Source organism: Artibeus jamaicensis, unplaced genomic scaffold (assembly GCF_021234435.1).
Source record: "Artibeus jamaicensis isolate MK-2021 breed Jamaican fruit bat unplaced genomic scaffold, CSHL_Jam_final contig_466, whole genome shotgun sequence".
NCBI classification, from domain to species: domain Eukaryota; kingdom Metazoa; phylum Chordata; class Mammalia; order Chiroptera; family Phyllostomidae; genus Artibeus; species Artibeus jamaicensis.
The window spans coordinates 19130674-19157779 of record NW_026521844.1 but is presented as its reverse complement, the minus strand read 5'-3'; the positions used below and the strand labels follow the sequence as shown (position 1 = coordinate 19157779).

Below are 27106 nucleotides of genomic sequence, written 5' to 3'. Positions count from 1 at the left end.
TGTATAATTAAGATGTTATGAACAGAATTTTTCAAGAATGCATCATGTTTCCCAGGGGAATTATTCTCCCTTCTAGGAAGAAGAGAATGATTCTGATTGACTTAACTTGATCTTCACCCACATGTTATGTTACAACACTGTTCTGTTGTTACTTTATAATCTTTTAAAAATATCTTAATGTAGGAATGTATCATAAAACTATCCTGGATTACATTATTGTTCTCTGACACTCCTAGGAATATATAACTATGGAGGAATCTCTGGCCAAAAATGAGGAAGTTTTGTTTTGTTTTTTTGTGTGTTTTAGCTGTTTATGTTTATTCACTTAACATATATTTTTGATCACCTACTATGTATCAGATGCTATTCAGGACATTTACATTTAGGACATTGGTTAATAAAACAGATTCTTACCCTTGAAGAGCTTACCCCAAATGAGGGGAAGATAGTTAATAATAGACATACTAAGTAAACTGTACCCAATGCTTAAAAAGGATAAGTACTAAGGGGAGAAATAGAGGTAGAGTCGGGGGGTTGGGAGCATGGGGTTTGCAATTTTAAATGGAGTGATAAGAGTAGGTGGTGGCAAAGGCATGAAGTGAGGGTGTTAGCCAAATGGGTGTCTGGCTGAGGGGCTCCTAACCAGAGGGAAGTGCCAATGTGAAGGCCTGCAGGCAGGAGTCTTGTGTGTTGCAAGAACAGCAAGCAATCAAGGAGGCCAGTGGGACTAGAGAAATAGAAGGAAAGATAGGAGAGGAGGTCAGTGAGGAGAGGTCATGTAGGGCTTTGCAGTCCATTGTGAGGAATCTGGTTCTGACTGAATGAAATGATGTAAGGGAAGGTGCAATGCCCACCCTGCATGATCAACAGCAGTGATTTGGGGTTTGAATTCATGCTTGTAGGACACAATAGGCAGAAACCTGGTACCAGGTGTACTTAGCTTTGTAGGGTACAAACAGGAAGTACAGCATGACAGCTTCAATACATCTTTGTTAGCGGTTCTTACAAAAGTTTGGGACTGCTTCAAAACCTCATAGCAGGCACGCTCAGTTATATGGGATGTAGCCATCTGGATGTGTGTGGGCTACTCCAGCTAGAGAAACCTCAAATCTAGGAGGAACTGTATTTTATAAAGCGTAAGTGTGTAGCTCCCATGACAAGCACACTTGTAAGTTAAATGAGACATCACAGAGAAGCTGAGGCCTGTGTTTCTCCACATTTTTAAATACTTGCTGTGTATACCTTCAGGGTCTTTGAGTTCACTTAGAGTCTTCCTGATCCAGATATAGTTTCTCAATCAGTGGTTGTTTCTATAATGTTGAGCACAGCTGTCCTTCCATATTTTTCTTAACATAGTATGCTTCCAAGGAAGTCACTTTAATAGATGATAGTATGAGGTTATGTTCCCATGGAGAAAGAGTTCTGACCTGCAGAGAATCCTTTCTCCTTTGAGAATTACTACTGAGTTTTGAGGAGAAAAGTTACACTTGACTTTTTAAAAGGATTACTCTGGTTGCTATGTTGAGAATAGATTTTAGGGACATTGGAGTAAAGGAAGGGAGACCACATAGGCTATTAAAGCAATCCAAGCAAGAGATGATGGTGGTTTGAAGTTGAAGTGGTAGTGAGAAAGGTTAGATGCTAAGTATATTTTGAAAGTAGAACCAAAAGGTTTTGCTACTGCATTGAATGTGTGGTTTAAAAGAAACATAAGTCAAGGTTGATTCAAGGACATTAGGATGGAGCAACTAGAAGAATGGAGTTGCCGTCCAATGGAATGAAAGTCTTCAAGTGCAGTGAATTTGGGGGCAGAGATTAGGAGTTCAGTTCAGACATGCAGGACATCCAGTTGGAGACATAGAGCAGCCAAGTACCTACAGAAGTAGAATTCAAGGGAGGTTTAGAGATATTTTGTATTATATAAATACAGGGTGAGTTTAGAAACAAGTTTGGAAGTCTGCCACACATGTATTTAAAGCCGTAAGACTAGGCTGGATGAGGTCACTGGAAGAGTGAGTATAGGTGAGAAAAGAACTGAGCCTTTGAGATGTGTGTCTGTGGGGCATCAATTTATTTATTTATTTATGGGCTTGTTGACCTTACTCCCTCTCTGTGAAAGATATTATATGAAATTTAAGGTTATTTTGTTTTGAACTTTAGAATTTTTACTGAAAAGTTATTTGTCTTAATGAGGCTATAGCTGATGCAAATGTTATTTATTTAATGCTTTGAGTCTTAAAACATTTTTCACTTTATTATTGAATTAAGAGAGCATTATCTGATTTTTTCCTTTTTTTTTTTTTTTTTTAGGGATGATTTGGTCAGACATTAAAAGGCTCTGGTATGAAGGGTTGGAAGACTTTTTGGAAGAATCTCGTAATCAACTCAGTTTTGTCATGAATTCACTTTATTTGGCAACCTTTGCCCTCAAAGTGGTTGCTCACAACAAGGTGACTATTAGCTGTGTCAGCTGGAGGCACGAATGAAGTTTATTTAGGAAGAACCTGGTTAGATACCTAGCTACCTAATTCAGAGTTACGTTGGCTCAAGTCTGTATCTGATGTGTTTTCATTTTAAACCTGTCCCTGCACGAGGGCCTAGTGCTCACGGCTGCACTCCTTCCAGTTTAAAGGAGGTGACCCACCTTTAAATGTTGGTTACCTACTATATGTCAGGCACCATGGTTGATACTCACTATACTGTATCTCATTTTATCCTCACAGAGGCTCTATGAGACAGGTGTCCTTATCCCCATTTTTCAAAAAAGGAAAATGAAGTTCAGAAATATTGAGTAACTTGTCCAATACCACACAGTAAGAAACCAAGACTGGATTTAAATCCAGGTCTGTCTAGATGTTTTCTTTCTACCAAATGCTGATTCCTCATGTCTGAGCTAGGTTTATTTACCTCATTAATCTGTAGGCACTTAAAATGAAAACACAAAGTTACTTAAATTAATTAGCATTAGATATCTTCACATCTGCCAGAAAAAAAACTTAAATGAATGCAATTCACTATATAGTATTTCACACATTCCAAAATATGATTTATTTTACACAACTTAAAAAGTAATGTATATGTAATTATTTTTCCAATGCCTATGTTAAATTTAGAAATTGACAAATATCTAGCCTTATTGATATCTTCCAATTTTACTTGTATAAAGATTTATGCTTCCCCTAGCCCAGAAAAGGTAATAGATTTTATGTTAACTAAAGATATGGTGTTTTCTGGATTTTTGGACCAATTTATAGACTATAGGAAAAGTGAACTGGTTATCTAACATCATTTTATTTTATTAGAAACTCTGTTCCTTTAAGTAATCAGCAGTATGGAACATGTTTGTTAGATGTCTTCAATGACCAGAGTTATGAAATTACTAAGAAATAAAAATTGGTCATATGTAGATATATGGTTCAAGAAAGAGTTGAGGGTCATTGCTTTTTTAGACTGCTCTCTTTAGTTGTCAAAGTGGGGTGCTTAGATCATATATTAACCAAACCAGAACATTTTGAGAATTAAAGGGAACAAATAGTGTTAATGATTGTACCAGGATAACTGGTTTATAGTTTGAGACTATCCCAGGCAGTTGGAACTCGCAGCCACTCCATGTCTGGGCATGACGCACCCTCTCTGCCGTGGCATTTAGAAGGAATAAGACTTTCTCCAGTTCATTCTAGAATCCAGAGTCAAGGGGCCAGGTTAATTTAATATGATAGCTAATAAATCAACATGTAGACATATTTTAAATTTGTGTTGTAGAATTTAAGAAAAACTAGCAAACATTTCATTTGTAAAATGTTCAAGGACAGTTTTTAAAATTGTTTAATTTTTTAAAACCTAACAATTTCTGAGAAAACCTCATATAGAGTAATGACATTGCCTTATCTATGTAGAAATCTTTTATTTAGTTAAAACAGTGTTATTTCTATTAAAAGAAGAAAAACTTTATAAAACATAAATGGTGATCTCCCACAAGGAGACATAATTTAAATAGGTTTTTTCCCCCAAGAATTGCAGTCTGTTTCTGTTTTCCTAAATTGAGAGATCTATTTACCTTTGGCTTTTCTTCCTGACTTCAGTTTCATGACTTTGCTGATCGGAAGGACTGGGATGCGTTTCACCCTACACTGGTGGCAGAAGGGCTTTTCGCATTTGCAAACGTGCTGAGTTATCTTCGTCTGTTTTTCATGTACACGACAAGTTCTATCCTGGGTCCATTACAGGTGAATAAATAACATTTCTTAAAGGCTATTTGTTAGATGTCATCATTATTAATATCTTTTTGCTTGTCCACTGGAACATTGTTCTCTCATGATGTTAAAGCTAACCTTTGTTTTTGAAAATAATTAACAATTGGAAGGACACAGTGTGTTCACCTACTTTGCTTCTGACTTAATGATAATCCTTAGCTTTCAGTTATTGAAACTTTACTAAACTGTGGCCCATTGTCTGGCTCTTCCTCGTCCACGGACATAGATAGGTTTTAAATATACTTATACTTCAGACATTGAAGGGACATAAAAATCTGCTTCTTACCAAAATGAATCTCACATTTAAAGTTTTAAGTGATACATATAAGGGAGGTGTTGTGTAAACAGAATGTATACTATGTGGGTTTGAAAATATGTAAGCTCAATTTTAAAAAATACTCCTTCCCTTTGTTTAATAAGTATTAAATGGGGTAAGTTGAAAAATAGCATACTTAGAGCTAAAAAAATTCACAGAATTCATATAGTCCAGTTTTCAGATAGTATATTATAGATGAAGAAACTGAACTTTTGGGATGTTATGTGATTATTATGCATGAGAGTCCAGGGCTAAATGCTTACTTTTTTGCAGTAAAGAAAGGACTCAAAAGTGGCTGAATTTACCCCACAGATTTTAGTACTTGATTGTTTTATAGAAAGTGATATCCTGTTATGTGATTGGCTCTACATATACTTTTAAGTTATAAATCTGAAAATCTGAGCAATATTTGTTTTTTCTTGATAAATGAAAATTTACTAACAATTTTAGGTTCACTTTTATATTTTTCAAGGAGATATTTTTTGGAAACTAAGATTAAAGTTATTTTTATCATAATTAAAAATTTTTTTATTGTTGCTTAATTACAGTATCTCATATTTAAATACAAGGCAACATTACCCTTTCCCAAGATGTGAAAATAAAATGTGTGGGGGAGACCTGATGTGATTTGGTTTGTGCTGTTTCCTGAAGTGTGACTCCCTTAACCAGGTCTGACGGAAATAAGTTTGGGACACACTGCATTCCGTATACTTCTTTTGTGAATTCGCAGTTCACATTATTCTAGTAAAGTCTGTGAGAAAGAAGTAAAGAAACTTGTTTAACCTTGTTCAAACTTCATTACTTATATTCATTTAATGCCATACCCATCTTTCACAAAATATGCTAATAAGGTCTCTGTTTTCCTCCAAAATATAGTATGTGAAACACCAATTTGAACCATCTTTTATTTTTATTTAATTTTGCCACTAATATCTTCCATGAATATTTTAAGCAAGAGTTAACAGTAATTTTACAAGCATGTTGATTTTTTAAAGCTAAAAACTGATGGTATCACTCAGTTCATGTACTAGAAATTTCTTTATAAATTTCTTTATAAATTTCTAGAGTTAAAAAGGAGAAAGTATATTATTATTATTTCTGAGTTATCAAATGATCTATTTGTTCTCCCAAGTCTCTTCCCCAAAACTATAGATGTGTACACAAAAACTGCGATTGTCATTTCCACTGCTGACTGTATTTTCTCTTCCAGCCTGGGAAATTCATAGGGTTCTAATAGCCATGGAACTGACAAGTAGTTTTTCAGGCCTACAAATATTTATTGTGTTTCTATTTTTTAAAATGCCTTCAGGTTAATCATAATACACATTTAAACATTATGATCTAGTTCAGCAGATGAGTTCTTAAAAATTATCTTATTAAGATATAATTTGCATAGAATAAAATGTACCCATCTCGACTGTATAGTTTGATGAGTTTGGCAAATGTATAAACTTGTTTAATTACCACTATAATCAAGATATAGAACATTTGCATTCCTCCTAAGAGTTTCTTGATGCCTTTTTGCATTTAGTATTGGATTGGCCAAAATATTAGTTTAATTTTTTTTCTGTACAATGTCTTTAGTAGTGCTTAGTTGTCTTTAATTTCATTGGAAACAATTTTGCTAGATTGTATAGTGACAGCTGCATTTAAAAAAACTTATCAGTATTGGCGAATTTTCATGCAGCCATTGTAATATTGAAGGTGGAAGAAGATATGCAACTTTTTAGTACATTATGCTTTATTATTTCAAGAAAGATAAAAACACAACTGAAACACAAAAAAAAAGATTTGTACAGTGTATGAAGAAAGTGCTGTGACTGATCAAAAGTATCAAAAGTGGTTTGTGAAACTTCTTGGTACTATTGACATTCTAGCCAAATAATTCTTCACTGTGAGGCTGTCTTATCCATTGGAAGATGTTCAGCAGCACCCCTGGCCTCTACCTACTAGCAGCTAATAGCAGGAGACAACCAACATACTCAAAATATCCAAATCAATAAAGTTATTGGTGAAAATGAAAAATGTGTCTTTTATTTCATGGAAAAAACTAAATAGATTTTCTGAACTACCCTTGTCTCAGGCAACCATTGATTATATGCCTGTGGTTGTCTAATGTAGGCTAGTCTGAGAACTGAAGGATTTGAAAGTACAAGTAGAATTAATGGGGTGTAACAAAGTAAACCTTCCAGACAGAAAGTCATCTCCATCTTTAGAGTCTGACTGGTTCTCATGGATGCAGCCTCCTTGCTCCAAGTCATCACACCAAGGGGAAGAGCAGAGGGCAAAAGGCAGGTAGCCTGGGCCTGCTGTCTTTCTCTTTTTATCAAGAGAACAAGTACTTTCCAAATACTTCCACTTGTAACTCATTGGCCAGAATTTGTGCATGTGACTATTTGTAGCTACAAGGAAGTCTGAGGAGATAAGTACTTTTAATTGAGCTTATTTTCCCTCAAGAAACCAAGATCTTGTTAGTTAGGAAGAGAGCAAAAATAGATATTGAATGGGAACCTGTAGAGTCATATTTTCAGGCTTTTTTAAAAAAGCTTCCATATAGAGTTGTTTTCTAATGTAGTCTTATTAACATGACAGATTTGTATAACATAATGGTACCAATGTATTCTAGAGTAATTTTATGTATAACATTTATAACTCCTTTTTTTATATTTCCTTCATCATAAGTAAGAAACTAAATCAAACTAGAGTAATCCAGTTATGAATATAAAACTAAAATAAATGTGGAAAGGAAATTGACAATGTTAACTACTTTAGCAAAAGTGCAACTTTTCCCCTTTATGTACATAACCTACTATTTCAGACAGTGTTTTTATGTAATAACTGCAGTTGTTTGTTAAATTTACCCGCATTTCCTACTGTTTTTTTCCTTTCAAATCTTTGCAGATTTAGAAGTTAACAGACTTTTATTTTAACTGGTTATATAATCTATAGTAAAGGCACAGATCTCTCACTTTGTTAGGATAGGACCATATTTTATCATTCGAATGGAGACACTTTGGGGAAAGAAAGGGATGCCATTAATTATACTAAGTTGGAGCAGTAACCATGAACTGGGAATGTCCTGGGCAAATCAAGGTGTTCGGACTATCCTGTGGTGGAGTATAAAAAACGATCCTGTACTCATCAATGACTGAATCCTTTATTTTAACATTTGACATTTTTTATGATTGTATTTATTATATTCGTGGCTTATATTATAGGCCACCATTGAAAAGTGGCCTTCTACAATCAACCTACTTACTTTCTAGCCATCTCTCACTATACCTATCCCTTTGTCCCTTCCTGAAGTGGTTCTCCATTTGGGTAGAGAGCAGTCACTAATCCCACTCATGTTCAATGGTTTCCCACTTCCATGTCGTTGTTCATGTTGCTACTGTGTTTAGAATATCCGAGCCATGTCCTCTGCTTGTTGAAATTTTACTCACTCGTTTAACCAACACATATTGAGTACTTGGAAGGTACTGGGCTCTGGGGATACTAAAATACATAATAAGCTGCAATATCTCCTTAAGGAGCTCATATAGTTCACTGAGGGTTGAGGGTGATAAGCAGTGGCATTTAGAGCAGTAAATGTTGAAATACAGAGCTTCGGTCCAAGGCATCAGAGAAGACTTCCCAGAAGAGATGGCACTGGAGTGAAGCACTGGAAGATGAGTAGAGAGGGGGTGGGCGGAGGGTGGTCCAGGAGTGGGCAACTGTGCCAGGGTTAGAGTCCTCTCCACTGAAAACCGATCCCTACACCTCTACTCCATACGAAAGGAATACTCCATCTGATGCACTTCATACTTTGAACCTTTAATGAGCACTTCCTTAAAGCTTGTCTTAATTGTAAGCCAATTTAAATTTAGTTTGTCTTAAATTGTAAGGTTCAAAGTTTCTACTAAATTAAAGCTTCATTAAGGATAGGGGAATTTTCTCATTTGCACTTGACTCACTCCTTTGCCATAGCTACTTAATCCGTATTTGTTGAATTTAAAAACTGGTGCTGATTACTGTGAGAAAAAGAAAACAGCTGATGGAGAAATAGGCCTCTATCCTAGCTGTTGCCATAGCTACGTTATTCGGAATAATAACAGCAACTAGCATCTACTGGACATTTTGTGTGCACTGAGCACTGTGCTAGGACTTTTGCTTACTTAATCCTCATCACAACCCTTGCTATTTTTATTTCCATTTTACAAATGGCGAATCTATGGAATTGGAGAGGTTAGATAGTTCATAGAACTTATAAGTGGAGTCAGAGTTGAACCTGAGTTTGACTCCAGAGACCAGCGAGCTCTTTGACATTAGCTCCCCTGCTTTTACAAAGGATGTTACATCTGCACCTCAGCAGATGTAACAGGGTAGAATCTATAAATAGCAGTGGTCACAGCACTAATAGCAGTGAACACTGGGGCCCTTAATGTGGATCTTTTTGAAAATTTTTGCTTTCTATTTTTAAATTTTTCCCTTTTATTGACTTCATTGGTGTGACACTGGTTACCACAGTCACACAGCAATTCCACAGCACATCATGTATACACCAGATTGCATGCTCACCACCCAAACTGTTCTAGGACCTTTACATTTATTACCTTGTGTAATCCTCACAACCATTCTAAGAGGCAGACACTTTTATTTTCATTTTACAGAGGAAAAACAGAGGTACACGTTAAGTAACATGAGCAAGGTCACACAGCTGGTCAGTGGTGAAACGAGATTCCCATCCAGGGGCTGTGGCTCCAGAGCTGCGGGTTAACGATGCTGCAAGGCTGTTTCTGTGCTGTACGGTAACACGATTCCCTCATTCACTTTTATTGTCCAACTCTTCTGTGAGCAGGCGTCAATAATTTGTAGAGTTTTAAAATTCCCCGTTTATCCATGTGTTTCCAGTGAATTAAACAACTTTTTAACACTGGTAGTTAGATGGTTAGACAGAAAGGAGAGAGAGGACCACAAAGCTTTCTTGGTAGTCTTCTAGCTCCGTGACTTATTGGGACTTCATCTCTGTGAGTCTCGGGTTCTGGGTCTGTTGTGAGAATGGAACGGGTCAATGTGAACGAGATGCACAGCAGGGCAGCCGGCGCGTGGAAGGCTTTCCCATAAGGTGTTCCCTCACTCCCTCCACAGTCAGTGGAGTTCGCTGTGGCAGAGCTGGAAAATAATGCAAGAAAACTGGAAAAGTCCGTGTAGTGTCTGGCGCCTGAGTGCATACTTTATTCCTAGCAAATTATTAAATTTGGCTTTACTGGATAATTATTAAGTTTAATATAGCATCCTGTGTAGCTCAAAAGGCATATTGTTGTCTTGTGTAATGAGTAAAAAGTGATTTCAGGTATTTTGCATTTGGGGGATGGATATTTTTCTTTTAAGAAGCATAGAATGTGAGAGCTAGAGGGAAACTTATGGGTCCTGTAGTCTAGGGGCTCCGAGCTGGTGAGGCTGCTGCAGGCATCTGCATTATCCAGTTCTGTCCTCACAGACACTGATGAAGTAGATGGGGCTGGTTCTGGCACATTTTTAGCAGCGTGCACATGAGCAGGTCCTGCAGCACTTGGCCATCCCTTTCATGTATCAGGAAACTAAGGCTGGGCTCACACGGTGTTAGAAAGAAGACTTGGTGTACATTGTTAACAGTTGCATCTTTGGGGGATGTATATTCATGTATTAAATCAACAAGCCCTGCTGTATGGAGGATCTGTTCTGTGAGAACCAAATCCTTAATTGTACCAAGTCCCAAATTTTTGATGGGCAAAATAAGGTAAAACCACCAAGGGATGTTTTAGAAAAGCACTCACAAGGAGTTAGAAGCAGGAATTCACTTCTACCTCTGCTGTCTATTAGTTCTGTTCCCTGAGCAGCTCATTGAATCTCCAAGCTTCAGTTTGTCACTTGGAAAAGCAGAGGTAATATTAGCCTTTCCCACCTTCAGGGTAAATAAAAATATGTGATACCTCTTGCAAAATGGTCGAGTTAGATTTATAAAAAGTAGTTATGTATTCAACATTTTAATGAATAAGTCATGCTCTGGAGCTTACTGACATAGTCCCGCCCTTAAACCCTGCTAAGGAGAGACAGACATAAATATTAGTATAAAGTGAAAAATAGTATTTTAGAGATTGAATACAGAGTACTTTGGAGCGTGACAGAGGGGATGCCTGCAGAGTCAGCAAAGTTTCTTGAGGTGAAACTTGATCTGAGCCTTGAAGGGGCGAGAGGCTTGCCCGACCCAAGGGCCAGTGGCGGGAACAGAACCGGGAGTCACACCAGCGGGGCGTGCTTAGAGGGACAGGATGTCCCTTTGTTCTCGGACCACGCATTGCAGTTGGGACGGTGAGGCCTGGGAAGGTAGGACCGGGCCGTGCTCTGAAGGTCTCCGTGCCAGGAATTGGAATATTATCACACGGGGAAAGGAGGCAGGAAGCATGGATGACTCGACTGGGGAACTTTTAGAGGGATAATTACAGCTTTTTCTGGAGAACGACTTGGGAGAATGACTAGAAGTTGTCATTGTTCCTGCTTCCTTGTGTCAATGTTTTCTCTGTTCTGCACAGTGCTCTTCGTGTGAGGCTTTTTGCCTCTTGTTAAAATTTTCTAAGGATGAGTCTTTAGTGGCATTAGCATATCAAAAGAAATGATTCTTCTAGTGCCTCCGTATTTCTATTTCTTCCCAGAAGGATGTGTTCATTTTCAGTCACATAAGCAGGGTAAAAGCACTGTTTTCACCACGTTAATAACATTTGGTGCCACCTGTCTTAGTAGTTTGCTATAACTCCGTTTTTCTGATTACTAGGAAAGATGTATACATTTTTCTCTGTGTTTTAGTATTAACTGCTGTGTAAATTTTAGTATCGATGTTTTAATTACCTTTGTCTTTCCATTTAATTCTTTTTTAAATATATTTTATTGATTATGCTATTACAGTTGTCCCATTCCCCCCTTCATTCCCCTCCACCCTGCACACCCCCTCCCACCTACATTCTCCCCCTTTACTTCATGTCCATGTATCGTAAGTTCTTTAGCTTCTACACTTCCCATACTATTCTTTCTTGCCCTCCCCCCTGTCTATTTTCTACCTGTCATCTATGCTACTTATTCTCTGTACCTTCTCCCCCTCTCTCCTCCTCCCACTCCCCGGTTGCTAACCCTCTATGTGATCTCCATTTCTGTGGTTCTGTTCCTGCTCTAGCTGTCCGCTTAGTTTGCTTTTGTTTTAGGTGTGGTTGTTAATAACTGTGAGTTTGCTGTCTTTTTACTGTTCATATTTTTTATCTTTTTCTTAGAAAGTCTCATATTTCTCAAGTAAAATTGTTAATAAGTCTTAAATAAGTAAACATTTAAGAGAGCATTATTATTATTTTTACAAATAAATAAGCCTTATACTCTTTCTCACACTGAAGTAGATGCACCGTTTTAATGTTTGCCTTCCCCGTAAAGGGTTAATGTGCTCCTCAGGCCAACGTCAGTGCCATGATTCCCACTGTGGGTGCTGTGGGTTGTCCACTCTCAGGAGAGCTAATGTCATGCTTTTAAAGAACAACTTGTGAAGTTTGTGGTTTTCTTATTAAATATTGCTTATCTTCATGTTAAAATTGAATTACTCTTTAAAGCTTCATAATGTTAAATTAGAGCTTCTATTGTATTTTGGGACTAAATTTTTTTAATTAAAATTATAACATCATGCACGGTCACTCATGGAAAAGTCTTTACAGCATCTGCATATTTTTCAAAAGCAATCTTTTCTGAAGTTATTTAAAGCAATTACTGTATTATTGTCATAACTTACTAAGTTCTCTATTAACATGGTACGGCTTTATTCTGGTGTAGCACTGTACCCTGTACATGTACCATGAGTGTAAGCACTCATGGTCTGAATAAGTGATTTCTTTTCCTAGGTGACCCTCACATTTTGAGCTTTCTGATTCTAAAAGCTCCCTCCTTCTTTTGTCAGAATTTTTGCAAGGGGGCCAAGTGAGGTAAGCGTAACACTTTAAAAAGTACCTCGTGGTTCGGTCACATGTGCAAGCCAGGCATATGGGACCTCCCGCTGCTGCAGAACCCGGGCCACTAGCTTTCGGTGTGCCTAAAAAAGTTAGCATGCCCCCTCTCCTTAATTAGCTGGCTCACCTTAGTGGGCTAGAAGGGCGTGGCCCCTGGCTGGCTCTTACCATTTTGTATCTTTGGCAAGTGGCAATGTTGTTCTGGCAGGTTCGTGGTAACTAGGAATTTTATTTGAAGCTCAACTTAATTCTATAAACTTGACCTGGTTAAATTTGAGGAAGGATTATTTTTAAACACTAACATCTGTACTTTAAAAGTAATAAATGCATATAGTAAACATTCAAAGTGAGAAAGTCTACCTTCCAACTCCTAGCCCTACCTACAGATAAGCTTTATTAACGGTTTCTCATGTAAACTTCCAGAGGTTTCCTGTGCATATTAAACATATCTATCCCCAAATACATATGCGATATATCCCTTAAAAATAGAAATGGCAGCAGTTATAGTACTATCCGATAATACTATACATAGTAGTTCGCGGACCCCATTCTGTGCCAGCACCCACAGCTGCACCGTTCTGTTTAACAAACAGCAGTTAGACATTCTCATTCCTGTGCCGACTCTGACTGATGCTGCAGTGAAAATCCTTGTACACACACATCACCTTTGTGTACTTCCTATCTATTGGCTAAATTTGTAGGGAGAGAATTGCTGCGTCCAAAGAGTAACGTCAAATCACCGTCCATATTTGTATGCCAATTTAAACGTCTAGAATGTGTGAAAAGTATTGATTCCCCAGATTTGAAGAAGTATTGAAGAAGAATGAAATTAGAATTGGATAAAGCTTCCAGATGCACTACACATATCTACATTGCAAAAGACACTTATTAATACTAGACCCTCTCATTTGGCTTGCACACATAATGCTTTCTTATAATGGACCCACAGTGAAAGAAAATCAGTTACCTCAGGAAAAGAGATTAAGGCAGTCCTGCAAGAGGAAATGCTGTCCTTGGGGAATTGGCTGCAAAAATTAAATGAAAAAGTTTCTCATATCGATGATATGTTTGTAAACTTTAAGAAGCTATAAACATGAACATTTATTTCTCTTCAGGTTTTAGTCCTTGCAGATTAGGCTTTTTTCTTAAATGTCATGTCTGTACCTTTACCGTCATAGCAACAAAGTCCTCTGCAGACTTGGCAGGAATAGAGTGGCTTTGATTAGGCAGCTGGAGTTTTGATGTTTTCAAAGTGCTAAACTGTCTCAAACCGATGGAAAAGAAACGAGAGTTCGTGGCTCGTATGTGTGTCTTCCTCTTATCTCCTGGCCATTTAATATTTAACATTTTATTTTCCCGATAATTTTAATGAACACCTATGTAATATATCCCACAGATTTCAATGGGACAGATGCTTCAGGATTTCGGAAAGTTCCTTGGGATGTTCCTTCTTGTTTTGTTTTCCTTCACAATTGGACTGACGCAGCTATATGATAAGGGCTATACGCCAAAAGAACAGAAAGACTGTGTGGGCATCTTCTGTGAACAGCAAAGCAATGATACCTTCCATTCGTGAGTGTCTCTTAAAATTTTTAGTAAATATATTTGTCCCTATGGCAGTGATTTTCAACCCTCTTCATCTCATGGCGCACATAAACTAATTTCTAAGATTCTGGGGCATGCCTAAAAACTACTATATTTTTTGTAGTCTGCCAAAATATAGTAGGGATAGTTTTTATTTATTCACACCAGACAGCTGTTGTTGTGTTGGCTGTGGTCATTATTTTATTTGACAATCGAAGGGAGAAGGGGTCGGCGCCCCTGACTAAAGAGTCAGGTGTTTGCATGTTTGAAAAATTCTTGTGGCACAGTGGTTGGAAATCGCGGTTCTGTTGCCCTGTGTATGAATTAGTACCTATAGAAATCGAACTTCAAAGTTTCTTTAAGAAATTCCTTTTAATAAGAATTAAGGAATTCCTTAATTCCTTTTAATAAGAAATACTTATTTTTGTGAGTTATTCAATAGTTATCTATACATTTAGCTTATGAAATAATTAGTAGGCCCCCATTATTCCACGGTCTCCCCCGCCGCAGTCTGCTGAACAGCGGGACCCTTGGTGTTTGGTGCACCTCTGGTTTGTGGGGCGGGTCAGCTCTTTGTCGGTTGTGTGTGTTGCAAGATGCTCAGCACGCCTGCTTCTCGTCATTGTTACAACCAGAACAGTCTCTCATGTTTTTAACACTTGTTCAGAGGTTATTAGAGTGGAAAACTATTAAAGCTTCATGAAAAATTTTCCTCTCTAATTTACTGTTACAATATGTATATACCATAATTATGTTCAGTAAAGAATTGAATAACCAATTGTGAGGTGGACAAAATATTGCCCCACATTCTTAAATAAAGTAATGAAGAAGGGGTGTTGAATTATATATTTGTCGTGTTCCTGTTATGTACCAACTATTCCTCATTTACTTTCATGTCATCTTATTTAAGAAATAAGAGTAAATGAATAATAAATATTCACCTAACACCCTCTATATACCAAACACTGTTCTAAGTGCTGTGTTAATGAAGTATCAGGGGACAAATCTGCTTCATGGAGCTTATATTCCAATGAGATGACACAGACAGTAAAAAGAAATAAAATAAGAGAAATCAAGTACATAGTGTGTTACACACTGATAAGGGCTAAAGTGGTGAAGCTTGGGCTGCGGGGGGTGTACGTGTGAGAGGGTGCAGTTTTAGATAGGGGGTTGGGGAAGGCCCCACAGGAGGTGACAGTCACGTACAGATGTAAAGCTGGTGAAGGATCCAGCAGCTCAGGAGGCATCTGGAGGAAGAGCATGGCAGATGCAGGGAATGGCGAAGGCAAATGCCTGAGACAGGAGTGTGTCTGTCTGCATAGTCGAGGAAAAGCCAGGAGGCCCGTGTGGGTATGATGTAGCAGATCCGAGGGAGCGTTGTAGGAGACGAAGTCGCAAGGTCATGGGGACCCTATAGCACTTTGCTGGGCTTTGTAAGGACTTTGGGCTGTTGGGATAGCCATTAGAAATTTTGTGCAGAGGAGCGACAACATCTAATTAGGCATTAACAGGATCACAGACGCTGCTGTGTTAAGGATGGACAGAAAGTCAGTAAGAAATCAAACAGGAATGATTTCCTTTTGAGCCGACTTCTTGGTTTAAAGTGAGGCATATCTCAACTGCTGGATTCACCTTATTTGTTTTATGAAGTATTATTCTTGAATTATCAATGTTTTCTCTTTGTAATGTGAATATAAATGAATTCATTTTTGCTAATTAATTTCTTTAATTTTCTTTTAAACAAAAATGTGATCGTCTTTACAGGTTCATTGGCACTTGCTTTGCTTTGTTCTGGTATATTTTCTCCTTAGCACATGTGGCAATCTTTGTCACAAGATTTAACTATGGGGAGGAACTGCAGTCATTTGTTGGCGCTGTTATTGTTGGGACGTACAACGTGGTGGTCGTGATCGTGCTCACCAAGCTGCTGGTGGCCATGCTGCACAAGAGCTTTCAGCTGATAGCCGTGAGTGTCCACTCCCCTAAACTGTATTCTCTCCAGACTGCACCACGTGTGTGCAGTGGATGAGGAAACCAAATAATACAATGAAGAATTAATATCACTTTAAATTTATATTTTTTCATGCCAGTAATATATATTAACAGCAAATCTCAAACCAAATTTTTACCTACAAGATGTGTAAACATTTGGACAGTTGAAAATGATTCCTCTTTTTCTGTCCCATCCCCCCATCCTGCTAACCCCAAAAATCCTGGAATTTATTTATAAAAAATTGTGTATTTATTCTTACATGTTTAAACTTTAGTCACCTTCAGAATACTCTTCATTTGATGCAAAATACACCTATTGAGACCATTTTTCCACTGTTTTGTTCAAAACAGTTTTTGAACTCACTGATTTTGATGCCTCTTAGTGCTTCTGTCATTTTTCATTTCACCTCTTCCACATCAGCAAAACATTTCCCTTTGAGGACCTTTTTCCTCTAGGAAAACAAAAAAAAGTTGCTCAGGGCAAGATCAGGTGAATAGGGAGTATGGGACACGGGGGTCCTGCTGTTTTTGGTCAAAAATTGCTGAACACTCAGTGCGGTGTGGGCAGGTGCAGTTGTGAATCAGCTGTCAGGAAATGGGCAACTACGTTGAAAGAGTCTTCAAAAAAATTCACCGAAGCTGAACGCAGCTTCTCACAACAATGCCAGCTGGCACACTGATACAGATGGTTTCTAGAGCACTCACCTAGCCGGGGAAGTCTGTACTGTAAGGGGCCCACCCTCCAGAAGATAATTCTGGTTTTTTGGGGTCCCCCCTCATGTGTGTGCACATGAACTCCCTTGTTCATTTCCTATGCTGCTTTTCATTTGTCTTCTATAGAATCATGAAGACAAAGAATGGAAGTTTGCTCGAGCAAAGTTGTGGCTCAGCTACTTTGATGACAAGTGTACATTACCCCCACCTTTTAATATCATTCCTTCACCAAAGACTATCTGCTATATGATTAGTAGTCTCAGTAAATGGATTTGTTCTCATACATCAAAAGGCAAGGTTAAACGGCAAAACAGTTTAAAGGTAAGAGATTAGAACTGCCACGTGGAAGTTCTAACAATTTCTAATTTTAAAGTTTCATAAGGCATAAATAAGCAGGTTTCTTAAGGCCCAGGACAGATTTTTTAAAAACTCCTGTATCCATAATGCGTGGCATAGGTATAACATAAAATAAGAATTCAACAAATATTTATTTAGAATGAGAAATAGAGCTGCAATTTTTTTCATGAAATCTCGTCTCCATTTTAAAACATTGAAAATATTCAGACTCTCTATTCTGTGAGCATAAAGATAGGCAGCTCATATTTTTATAGTTCTTCTGGAAAGTAATTCAATACATGTTGGCTATAAACCAGAAGTTGGCAAATTTTTTTCTGTAAAGGGCCAGAAAGTAAATGATTTAGACTTTACAGGCTGAAACAAAGTCAAAGATTTATATAAGTAGTAATATAACAAGAAAGAAAATAAATTTCCACTAAATTTTCACTGATGGAATGAATGAATGAATTTTATTTTGGGGGGTAGATAACATTTTTTTTAAATTAGGGTTCAGAATTACTGCTCATTATCAAACTAATAACAAGTGTTCATCTGTAAAAATCATTCTGAGCTCACAGGCCATAAAAAACATGTAATAATAGGTCATTTTGACCTGTGGTTCATGGTTTGCTAATTCTTCCTATAAACTGAGGATTCCTATGACTTTTTCTGAATCAAAATAAGCATAAAAGTGAATGAATAAGACAAATGAATATTCAGACTCTTTGATCAAAAAAAGTGTTAAACGTTATAACACAGTGATAAAAGTGTAGTGGAATAAATGAAGCATTACAAGATACATGTTTCTATCTGTGAATATTTTTTTAAACCCACCTCATTTAAATATTGTTTACGCCCATTGTTAGTACCACATTATTGTTTGTTTTGAAGGAATGGAGAAATCTGAAACAAAAGAGAGATGAAAACTACCAGAAAGTGATGTGCTGCCTGGTGCACCGTTACCTGACCTCCATGAGACAGAAGATGCAGAGCACGGATCAGGCGACCGTGGAAAACCTGAACGAACTGCGCCAAGACCTGTCCAAATTCCGAAATGAAATAAGGGATTTGCTTGGCTTTCGGACTGCTAAATACGCCATGTTTTACCCAAGAAACTAACCATTCTCTAAATTATGTAGAGAAGAATTTTCAATAATAATGGTGAATCTGAAAGACTGTGTGTGCATGACTTGCATTAAGTCAATAAGATATGTCTTGAAATGAAGAATTATGTAAAAGCCATTCTTTAACATATTTATAACATAAATCTGTTATGTAAAATATGTGTAAAATTAGTTTTTTAAAACCCTGTGTTAGTGGCTTTTTGCAGAAGCAAAACAAGTTAGTAGATAGATTTTGTAAGCATGCCGCTTGGTTTCCTAATCTGAACAGTGCTCTAACATTTTTTTTCTGTGTTTAAGGACAGTTATTGTACACATTACCAGAAGGTCCTGTAAATGAAGACTGGTAAATGTGGGCTGATCTCCATCCATAGAATAAGTTGAAATATTGAAGTCTTGGTTTTTAATATCTCTGTTTTAGAACTTCAAGTATATCATTTAAGAGTATACTTTCATCTAAAACTAGTCTATTTTTTAAATTTTATTATAATCCTAAGTAACAAAAAAAAACTTAATGAATATTTGAACCTATTTATGTCTCTATAAATTTAAATTCACTTCAGTTTCATTACTGTTATTTGTTATTTACTGTTATATGGTTGTAATCACTAAATTTTTAATTTTGCTTTTTTCACTTTAATCGTATTTACATATACATTTTCATGTATTGATACAGTGCATGTATATGATTTTTATAGAATTCTATCATTTTGGAAAAATATAGTTAGTAGACTTTATTTATAGCTATAAAATATTGTTTATGTACTTCTCTAAAGTTAGGTATTTGGTGGTTTTTAATTTTTCTTTATCATAATAGTGCTATAATTTTTTTAAGTTGATTAAATGTTCATAGTTATTAAGCTAACCCAAAATAAGGATTTAGAAGGTATTTCTTTATCATGAGTGGTCACAGACTATTTTATTTTTGTAAACATTGGAAGATCCTTTAATGCAAAGATGTGTTTTATATTTGGACTAAGGTTCTTGAGCTTTTCTCCTGCAGTATTTTCCTCAGAGTTTAATATAGCTTCTATAAAAGTGACTTCATTTTATTTGTGAATTATTCTTGCTACTTAAGCTGAAAAGTATTGATTTTTTTAACTGGAGAAAAAACATATTTAATTTTTTTCCATTGTTCATGCAAGGGATGTAGTTCAGATTTTTTCATTAGCTATTGCTTATATACTCTTGCCAGTTAATTCGTTACTAGGTATATAACTACCTTCTTGAGTGAATGTCACGTGGTCACAAGGCCACAAGGTTCAGGTAGCCCTTGGTCTGTAAGCACCACTGATCCAGGGGTCATTGTCTGAGGATATTAGGATTGTGTTTCACCTTACTTTGTACTTTTTGCTTTTTGATTTCCAAATTGTAAGTGTTCCCTCTTTGGGGCAAATTCTTATAAAAATGTTTATTGTAAAGTTATATATTTTTGTCTACAATGGGATTATGCACTTCCCAATAGGGATTTTACATCAGGATTTTTAGTCATTCTAAAAAATAGCTAATTATTAAATAAAAATATTTATGGAGTGCCTACTGTGTGCATGGATTACTTATGAGGTATGTGTTGAATGACAGCATATTTGTAAGAAGAAGAGTGAATAAAACTTGACATTAGATTGTAAATTGACAGAGTCCGTTTGCTATATTATAGAATACTTTTTCTGAGATATAATTCATGTCATCAACTTCACTCTTTTAAAGTATACAACTCAGTGTTTTGTTTTGTTTTGCTTTTTAATCACGGTAAGAAAGGCCTAAAATGCAAAGATCACCTTCAGACCACTTCCTACCTCCAGTGGCAACTGCATGTAATTTTTAAAAACGTTACCCCTATGTTTTATTAAAAGGACAAATAATTAAACCAGCTGCTTACTTAAATGACAAAAGTAGCGTGATTCAGCATGAAGATAAGAAACTCTACAAATCGCCAACAGTAATGAGCTGCAATGCACAGTGGATACAGGGGTCATGCAAAGCAATACACTCTTGTAAAAAAATATTTGAACAACTTTAAAATCCAAATTTTTCTTTAAAATCATTCATGAAAAAGATTCCCAAGTCAGAATTAACACCTAAGTTAAGCATTAGAAGCTGCATTACAGCTGTTCAATGTACAAGGAGACACCCTCTCGGCAGTCATTTCCTTCTGCTCTCTGATTCTCTGTGCTCCCCACTCCCTCGTTTCTTCAGATCCTGGAATCTGAATCTGTTGAACACCTGAAATCTGCTATGATGTTGTGTAAATGTAAATTTTGTTGACCATCTGCAGTTATTAAGCCCGCTGGTAACTAGTTAGTAAATGCCTCCTCTGTTAGTTCTTCACTTACTGCACCTATGTCGTGATTGTTCTACTCATTCCTTTTTCTCCTCCTTTCATAGCCTCTGAATTTCTGATGGTATCATGTTAAAGGTTCTACATGACTCAAACCCTAGACAGGGCAATGAGAATATCTTTTCCGTTGATTGCCTTCCATTTCCCTTGATGGCATTTCACTTGCTTCCGCTGTTGTAAAACTGATGAATTCACATGCATCTTTTGCAATCTTTTCTGTTTCTGTTTCTGTGGCATTTTTTATTATCCTTGCTACATTTGCAGTTTTTATTATCCTTGCTACATTTGCATAAATGCCTTGTTTTCTGAAACTTTCTTTTGAACAATTTGTGTCCTGGTCATTCATGCTGCCAGCAGTACCATTGTGAGACTATATAACGGCTTCCTCCAACATGGTCTGCAGAAATTCCTAGTTGAGAAGCATCTGTTGAGAACTGTAACCATCCACTGGCATGAAATACTGTCCGACCCATGCTGTCAGTGGTGTGCAAGGGCACCCGTCAGAAACGATGTCTAGTCTTTGCCCAGTTTGAACTTCCAGAACAGCCCTGGGTGGCTTCTGTCTCCAATCAGCTGTTTGGTTGATCAGAAAAATTCATACTTAACATTTTTAGCTATTATTATTTTTATAAATACCAAATTTTGAAATAATATGTTCTCACAAAGACATGTATGTGAATGGCATCCCAAACTAAAAACAAAACGTACTTCAACTAGTGAATGAACAAATTGTACATCTACCAATGGAAATCTTTTCAGTAATAAAAAAGAAGTCCGTCAGAGCCCAGCAGAGAAACAGAACATCTAGGATATTTGCCCACACCGTGTGTGATGTGCAGTGATTTGTCCACAGGGATTTAACATACCCAGTTGGAACTGGGGAAGCATTCTCCATGAGGTTGTTTCTGCAGCTAGTGCTGGAACTTGGAGTTCACAGGGTAGGCAGTCGGGGTGGGAAGGCCCATTTAAAGTGGAAAAAACAGGAACAAACTGGAACCCATGAGGACACACTGAGCCTAATGTCACTTCACACTGTCTCTAACCTTGAGGACGTGGCTATCTGGTAGGAAAGGTTGACCTTTGCCAGGGTGCGAAACACACATGTGACCCGGGAATCAGAGAAGCTGAAGGCAGATGCAAGGCAAAGTGGAGCAGTGCAGGCCAGCCTGCCAGCCGGCAGACCGAGCCAACAGGTAAGTTACACGCGTGATCTGCAACACTGCCTCCGTAAAAAACAAGATGGCCGCTGCTTCCCTTCTGCCCTCCAAACCACACGTGAACTGCTCCTGCTGCCTACCCTACTGGAAATGTACAAGGGAGAGAATTCTGGGAGACACAATTCAGCTTGGCCAAGTTGACACAGGAAAAATTACTGATGAATGCCACAACAGATAAATGTTAAAGGCATTATGCTAAGGGGGGACGCTTGTCACAAAAAGCTACATACTATATGATTTCATTTATATGACATTCTAGAAAAAATAAAATTATAGAAACAGAAATCAGATTGGTTACCAGGATCTGGTGGAAGATTGGTTGCATGACTCATCAAACTGCACACTAAAAAAGGGTAAATTTTAACGTATATAAATTACACTTCAACAAACCTGACAAAAATACAGAATGCAACAACATACTAAAATAAGAACATAACTGGACTCTTAAAATTTATTACTATCCCAGCCCTGGCTGATGTGGCTCGGTAGATTGAGAGCTGGCCTGTGAATCAAAACGTTGCTGGTTCGATTCCCAGGCAGGGCACAGGCCTGTGCTGGGGGTCAGGTCCTCAGATGGTAGTGTGGGAGAGGAAACCCAATGATGCTTCTCTCACATGTCGATGTTTCTCTCCCTCTCTATCCCTCCCTTCCCCTCTCTCTAAATAAAAATTAAATTTAAAAAATTATTAACACTACAAAAGAAAAGCGCTGGAACATGGAAGTTGGTTACCTGTCACTAGCATGATATAGTGGGGGAAGTACAGTAATAAATGTCCAGGGAAGAACTTTGTTTATTTTTTCAAATTATTTTGGCTATTCTAGCTTCTTTTTCATATGCATTTTGGAATCTGCCTATCAATTTCTACAAAAAAAAAGAAAACCTTGTTGGATGATTATTGGAATTGTTTTGAAATTGAAATTCTTATTTTCCTCATAAAATACATTTACACTATCAAGTAGGCTAAGGTTATGGGCACCGGAAGTAAAATTGGTTGGGTCTAACGATTAAGAATCACACCAAGAAAGTATTAATGGTACCAGGGGTAACGGCCGCTGCGAATTTCTCAGTTGTAAGTTAATTGGTTAGCTCTCTGGCATCACTGCCCCATTGGTACACACATTGTGTTTTTTGAAGATGTACCATGTTTTGCTGTGTATAATGCGCACCCATGCTTTTGGCCCAACCTTTCAGGAAAAAAATCTCCATTCATTTTTTAAATTCAATTACTTATTTATTTATATTTAGATACTTATTTTGGGGTTGTGAGAGAATTTTAGCATTTATTTTTGAACATATGGTACAAGAAGTTTTTTTAAATATATTTTATTGATTATGCCATTACAGTTGTTCTATTCCTCCCCTTCATTCCCCTCCACCCTGCACACCCCTCCCTCACCATTCCCCCCTTTAGTTTATGACCACTTGTCTCAAGTTCTTTAGATTCTATATTTCCCCTACTATTTTTGCCCTCCCCCCATCTATTTCTACCTACCGTCTATGCTATTTATTTTCTGTACCTTCTCCCCCCTTCTCCTTCTCCCACTCCCCTATAGCTAACCCTCCATGTGATCTTCATTTCTATGGTTTGCTCCTGATCTAGCTGTCCTCTTAGTTTGCTTTTGTTTTAGGTGTGGTTGTTAATAACTGTGAATTTGCTGTCCTTTCACTGTTCATCTTTTTTATCTTCTTCTTCTTAGGTAAGTCCCTTTAACATTTCATATAATAAGGGCTTGGTGATGATGAACTCCTTGAATTTGATCTTATCTGAGAAGCACTTTATCTGTCCTTCCATTCTAAATGAAAGCTTTGCTGGATAGATCAAACTTGGTTGTAGGTCTTTGGATTTCATGACTTGGAATACTTCTTTCCAGCCCCTTCTTGCCTGTAAGGTCTCTTTTGAAAAATCAGCTGACAGTCTGATGGGAACTCCTTTGTAGGTGACTGTCCCCTTAGCTCTTGCTGCTTCTAGGATTCTCTCCTTCATTTTAATCTTGGCTAATGTAATGATGATGTGCCTTGGTGTGTTCCTCCTTGGGTCCAACTTCTTTGGGACTCTCTGAGCTTCCGGGACTTCCTGGAAGTCTATTACCTTTGCCAGATTGGGGAAGTTCTCTTTTATTATTTGTTCAAATAAGTTTTCCACTCGTGGCTGTTCCTCTTCCCCTTCTGGTACCCCTGTAATTCGGATGTTGGAATGTTTAAAGATATCCTGAAGGTTCCTAAGTCTCCCCTCATTTTTTTGAATTCTTGTTTCTTCATCCTTTTCTGTTTGGTCATTTTTTTCTTCCTTCTGGTCCACTCCCTTGATTTGAGTCCCAGTTTCTTTTCCATTACTATTGGCTTCCTGTGAATTTTCCTTCATTTCAATTAGTTTAGCCTTCATATGTTCCTCTGCTTTGTGATTAAAATCATCCAGTTCTGTGAGCATCCTGATCATCAGTGTTTTGAACTGTGCATCTGAAAGTTTGGCTATTTCTTCATCACTTAGATTTATCAGCTCTGGGGCTCAGAGTTGTTCTTGAGCCATGTTCTGATCTGTTCGTGCTTGTTACGTAGGAGGGGCAGAGCCTTAGGTGTTCACCAGGGCGGGGCCACCCAGGTCGCTGGTTTGTGATGCTGTATGTGGGGGCGTGGTCAGAGAGGGACAATGGCGGTCCCCTCTGCCACTTCCGAGAGGGGCCTGTGCGGGTTCGTCTCAATGCTCGCTCCTTCACTGGTTATCTGCGTGCGAATGTGTGACCACAGTCAGCCCTCAGTGGATCCACAGCCTTGCGCCCTCAGTGGGTTTGCCTGCTTCTCCACACCTGGGATCTGCCCATGGCTGCTGGCGTGCCTGGGTTGCGTGACCGGGTCAGTCTGGTGGATCTTTCCTGCCCAACCCTGCTCTGCTGCTGGCTCTGCCCCTCTTACCGGTTTGGCTGAAGGTTCGTTGTTGTCAGACTTCTGTATAGTTCAATTTTCTGTGGTTTGGCTGCGTTTTTGTTGCTAAAACTTTGTTGTTTTTAAACTTGGTTGTGCGAGGAGGCACAGGGTATCCACCTATGCCTCCATCTTGGTGGAAGTCTCTAAGAAATTTTATGTAACAAATAATTACAAAACACAGGAACAGATACAAGGTATTTCAGGTACTACCCATGTGTAATATGTATGCTTATTTTTTCTCAAAAGTTTGGGGAAAAAATTGCGCACTATACCCAGCAAAATACGGTACTCAGAAGAATTGCCAATTACAGTGTTTTCCTTCATTTGATCATTTTACACCTGTTTTCCTTCTCCCCCTACTCCCAGTTTGAGGTAAATATTTAAGATATGCAAGTGAAATAAGCCAGGTGGTGAGGGACAAATACCATATGATCTCACCTTTAATTGGAACATAATCAACAAAAGAAAAAAGCAAACAAAATATAACCAGAGACATTGAAATTAAGAACAACCTAACAATAGCCAAAGAGGAGGAGGGAGGGGACAGTGGGGAGAAGGGTTTTCAGGAACTATTCTAAAGGACGCATGGACAAAACCAAAGGGGGAGGGTGAAAGCAAGGGAGGGAGGTGGGTTTGACTGAGGTGGGGGGCAGGGGTGGGGAGAAAATGCAGACAACTGTAATTAAACAACAATAAAATAATTTTTAAAAAAAGATAGGCAACTCAAAATTAGTGAGAAAAAAATTTTATGTGCTAATTAATGCTTTGTAAATAATCATCTTTAAGAGACATGATTTCTGATTACATTAAATTACAGTAATAAAAGAGGCAAAACAGCTGGTTTATATCAGAGGTAAATGAATGTTTAAAAAAAGAACTGTGGCTGATTGGCTGATAAAAAGAAATTTATCAGATAAATGCCAGGTAAGCTCCATTTTTCTCCATCCTGCTACTAGCAATCTAGAAGTTCCTCTCTCAGTGTGTCTGCCTTCATCAGAAAGGCCGCTCAATGGATTAAGCTTCAAAAGTTTGTCCTTGGGCTAGGATATATATGGTATATATAACAAATTTGTGGAACTATCAGTTCTAATCACTTACCTGTAGGTTACTTTGGGTTTTTGTATTCGAATAATCTATCATCTTTACATTATAATAGTATTATTTCTTCTTGTCTAATATCACTTCTTTTTCTTCCCTTATTACACTGACTAGAGTTTACTGCACAATTTTTAATAGAAATGTTCATTTCAGGCATTGTCTCCCCTAATCTTAAAGAAAATGCTTTCAATATTTCTCCATTAAGTATGAGATTTGCTGCAGGTTTCTTGTCAGTTTAAGGAAGTTCCTCTCTATTCATAGTTTGCTCGGGGTTTACTTTGTTGTGAATAAATGTTGAGTTATATCAAATGATTCTGTGTATTATCAAGAGCAGTGATTTTTCTCCTTTATTGTGAATAGGGCTTAACAGAGCTTTTCCCCGTGCTCTTAAGAGTTGGCCTTTGTTTAACTCACCCACTAATATAATGATCCAGTGTGTTGCTAGGCAAACTTGCTTATGATAAAAATTGACCCCAATTGGTAAATTGCATCAGATTGGGTGGGATTATCATTGAACTCTAAATAGGTGGTAGGGGAGCCATGGATTTGGGCTTTTCTGAGTGCGTACCACTTATAACTAGGACATCATCTGTGAGGAGTCTGGAAGTTATGCCTGTGGAATTCTTATAAGGCATCACTGGTTTTGAGGAGATGCGACCTTTAAGATGGAGTGTTTGCACCCACCAGACGTGAATCTGAGACATCACCTGGGGAGGCTGAAAAAAAACACAGCAGTGATGTCTTTGCAAACTGCTGCAAAGACCCCACAGGAGAAGCGAGTTGGACATGGTCCTGTTACGGTCTGGTCCCTGTGCGGTAGCTTTCTGTGGTGCTCTTACGAGTCTGAATGTTTGGTTGCACAAACACTGACTACTTGGTATTGCAAACCTAGTAATGCAGTGAAGTATGATCATTGATTTTCTAATGTTAAATCAGTCATGTTTCTGGGATAAATCCAAATTGATTATGATCTATTTCATTCCCTGGATTTTGTTTGATGGTATTTTGTTTAGGGTTTTCACAGCTACATTCATGCATGAAATCAGACTGATGGTGTTCCTGGATCCTATCGTCTGCTAAAGTTGTGAGGGGATTAAGAAGTACAAATAGGTAGTTACAGAATAGTTGTGGGGATGTGAAGGACAGTATAGGAAATGGAATTGCCAAAGAATTTATATGGATGACTCATGGATGTGAACAAAGCTGGGGGTGTTGCC

The 27106-nt window shown here is 37.7% G+C and overlaps 1 protein-coding gene and 1 pseudogene across 4 annotated transcripts in view; one reads left to right on the top strand and one right to left on the bottom strand.

The window, feature by feature from the left end:
• The window catches only part of TRPC1 (transient receptor potential cation channel subfamily C member 1), a 70319-nt gene extending 51424 nt beyond the window's left edge, over positions 1 to 18895 (top strand). For 3 of the 4 annotated variants that reach the window (XM_053667273.1, XM_053667276.1, XM_053667275.1), the window contains exons 6-11: positions 2311 to 2450; positions 4083 to 4226; positions 13963 to 14138; positions 15915 to 16116; positions 16983 to 17177; positions 18084 to 18895. In XM_053667273.1, the coding sequence (XP_053523248.1) occupies positions 2311 to 2450; positions 4083 to 4226; positions 13963 to 14138; positions 15915 to 16116; positions 16983 to 17177; positions 18084 to 18311 (1085 nt within the window). In that variant the 3' untranslated portion in view covers positions 18312 to 18895. The remainder of the gene's footprint in view (positions 1 to 2310; positions 2451 to 4082; positions 4227 to 13962; positions 14139 to 15914; positions 16117 to 16982; positions 17178 to 18083) is intronic. The other variant, XM_053667274.1, reaches the window with a different exon arrangement.
• Positions 18896 to 20396: 1501 nt separating this feature from the next.
• Positions 20397 to 21076, bottom strand: LOC119055233 (nuclear transcription factor Y subunit beta-like; annotated as a pseudogene).
• Between the last annotated feature and the right edge of the window lie 6030 nt (positions 21077 to 27106).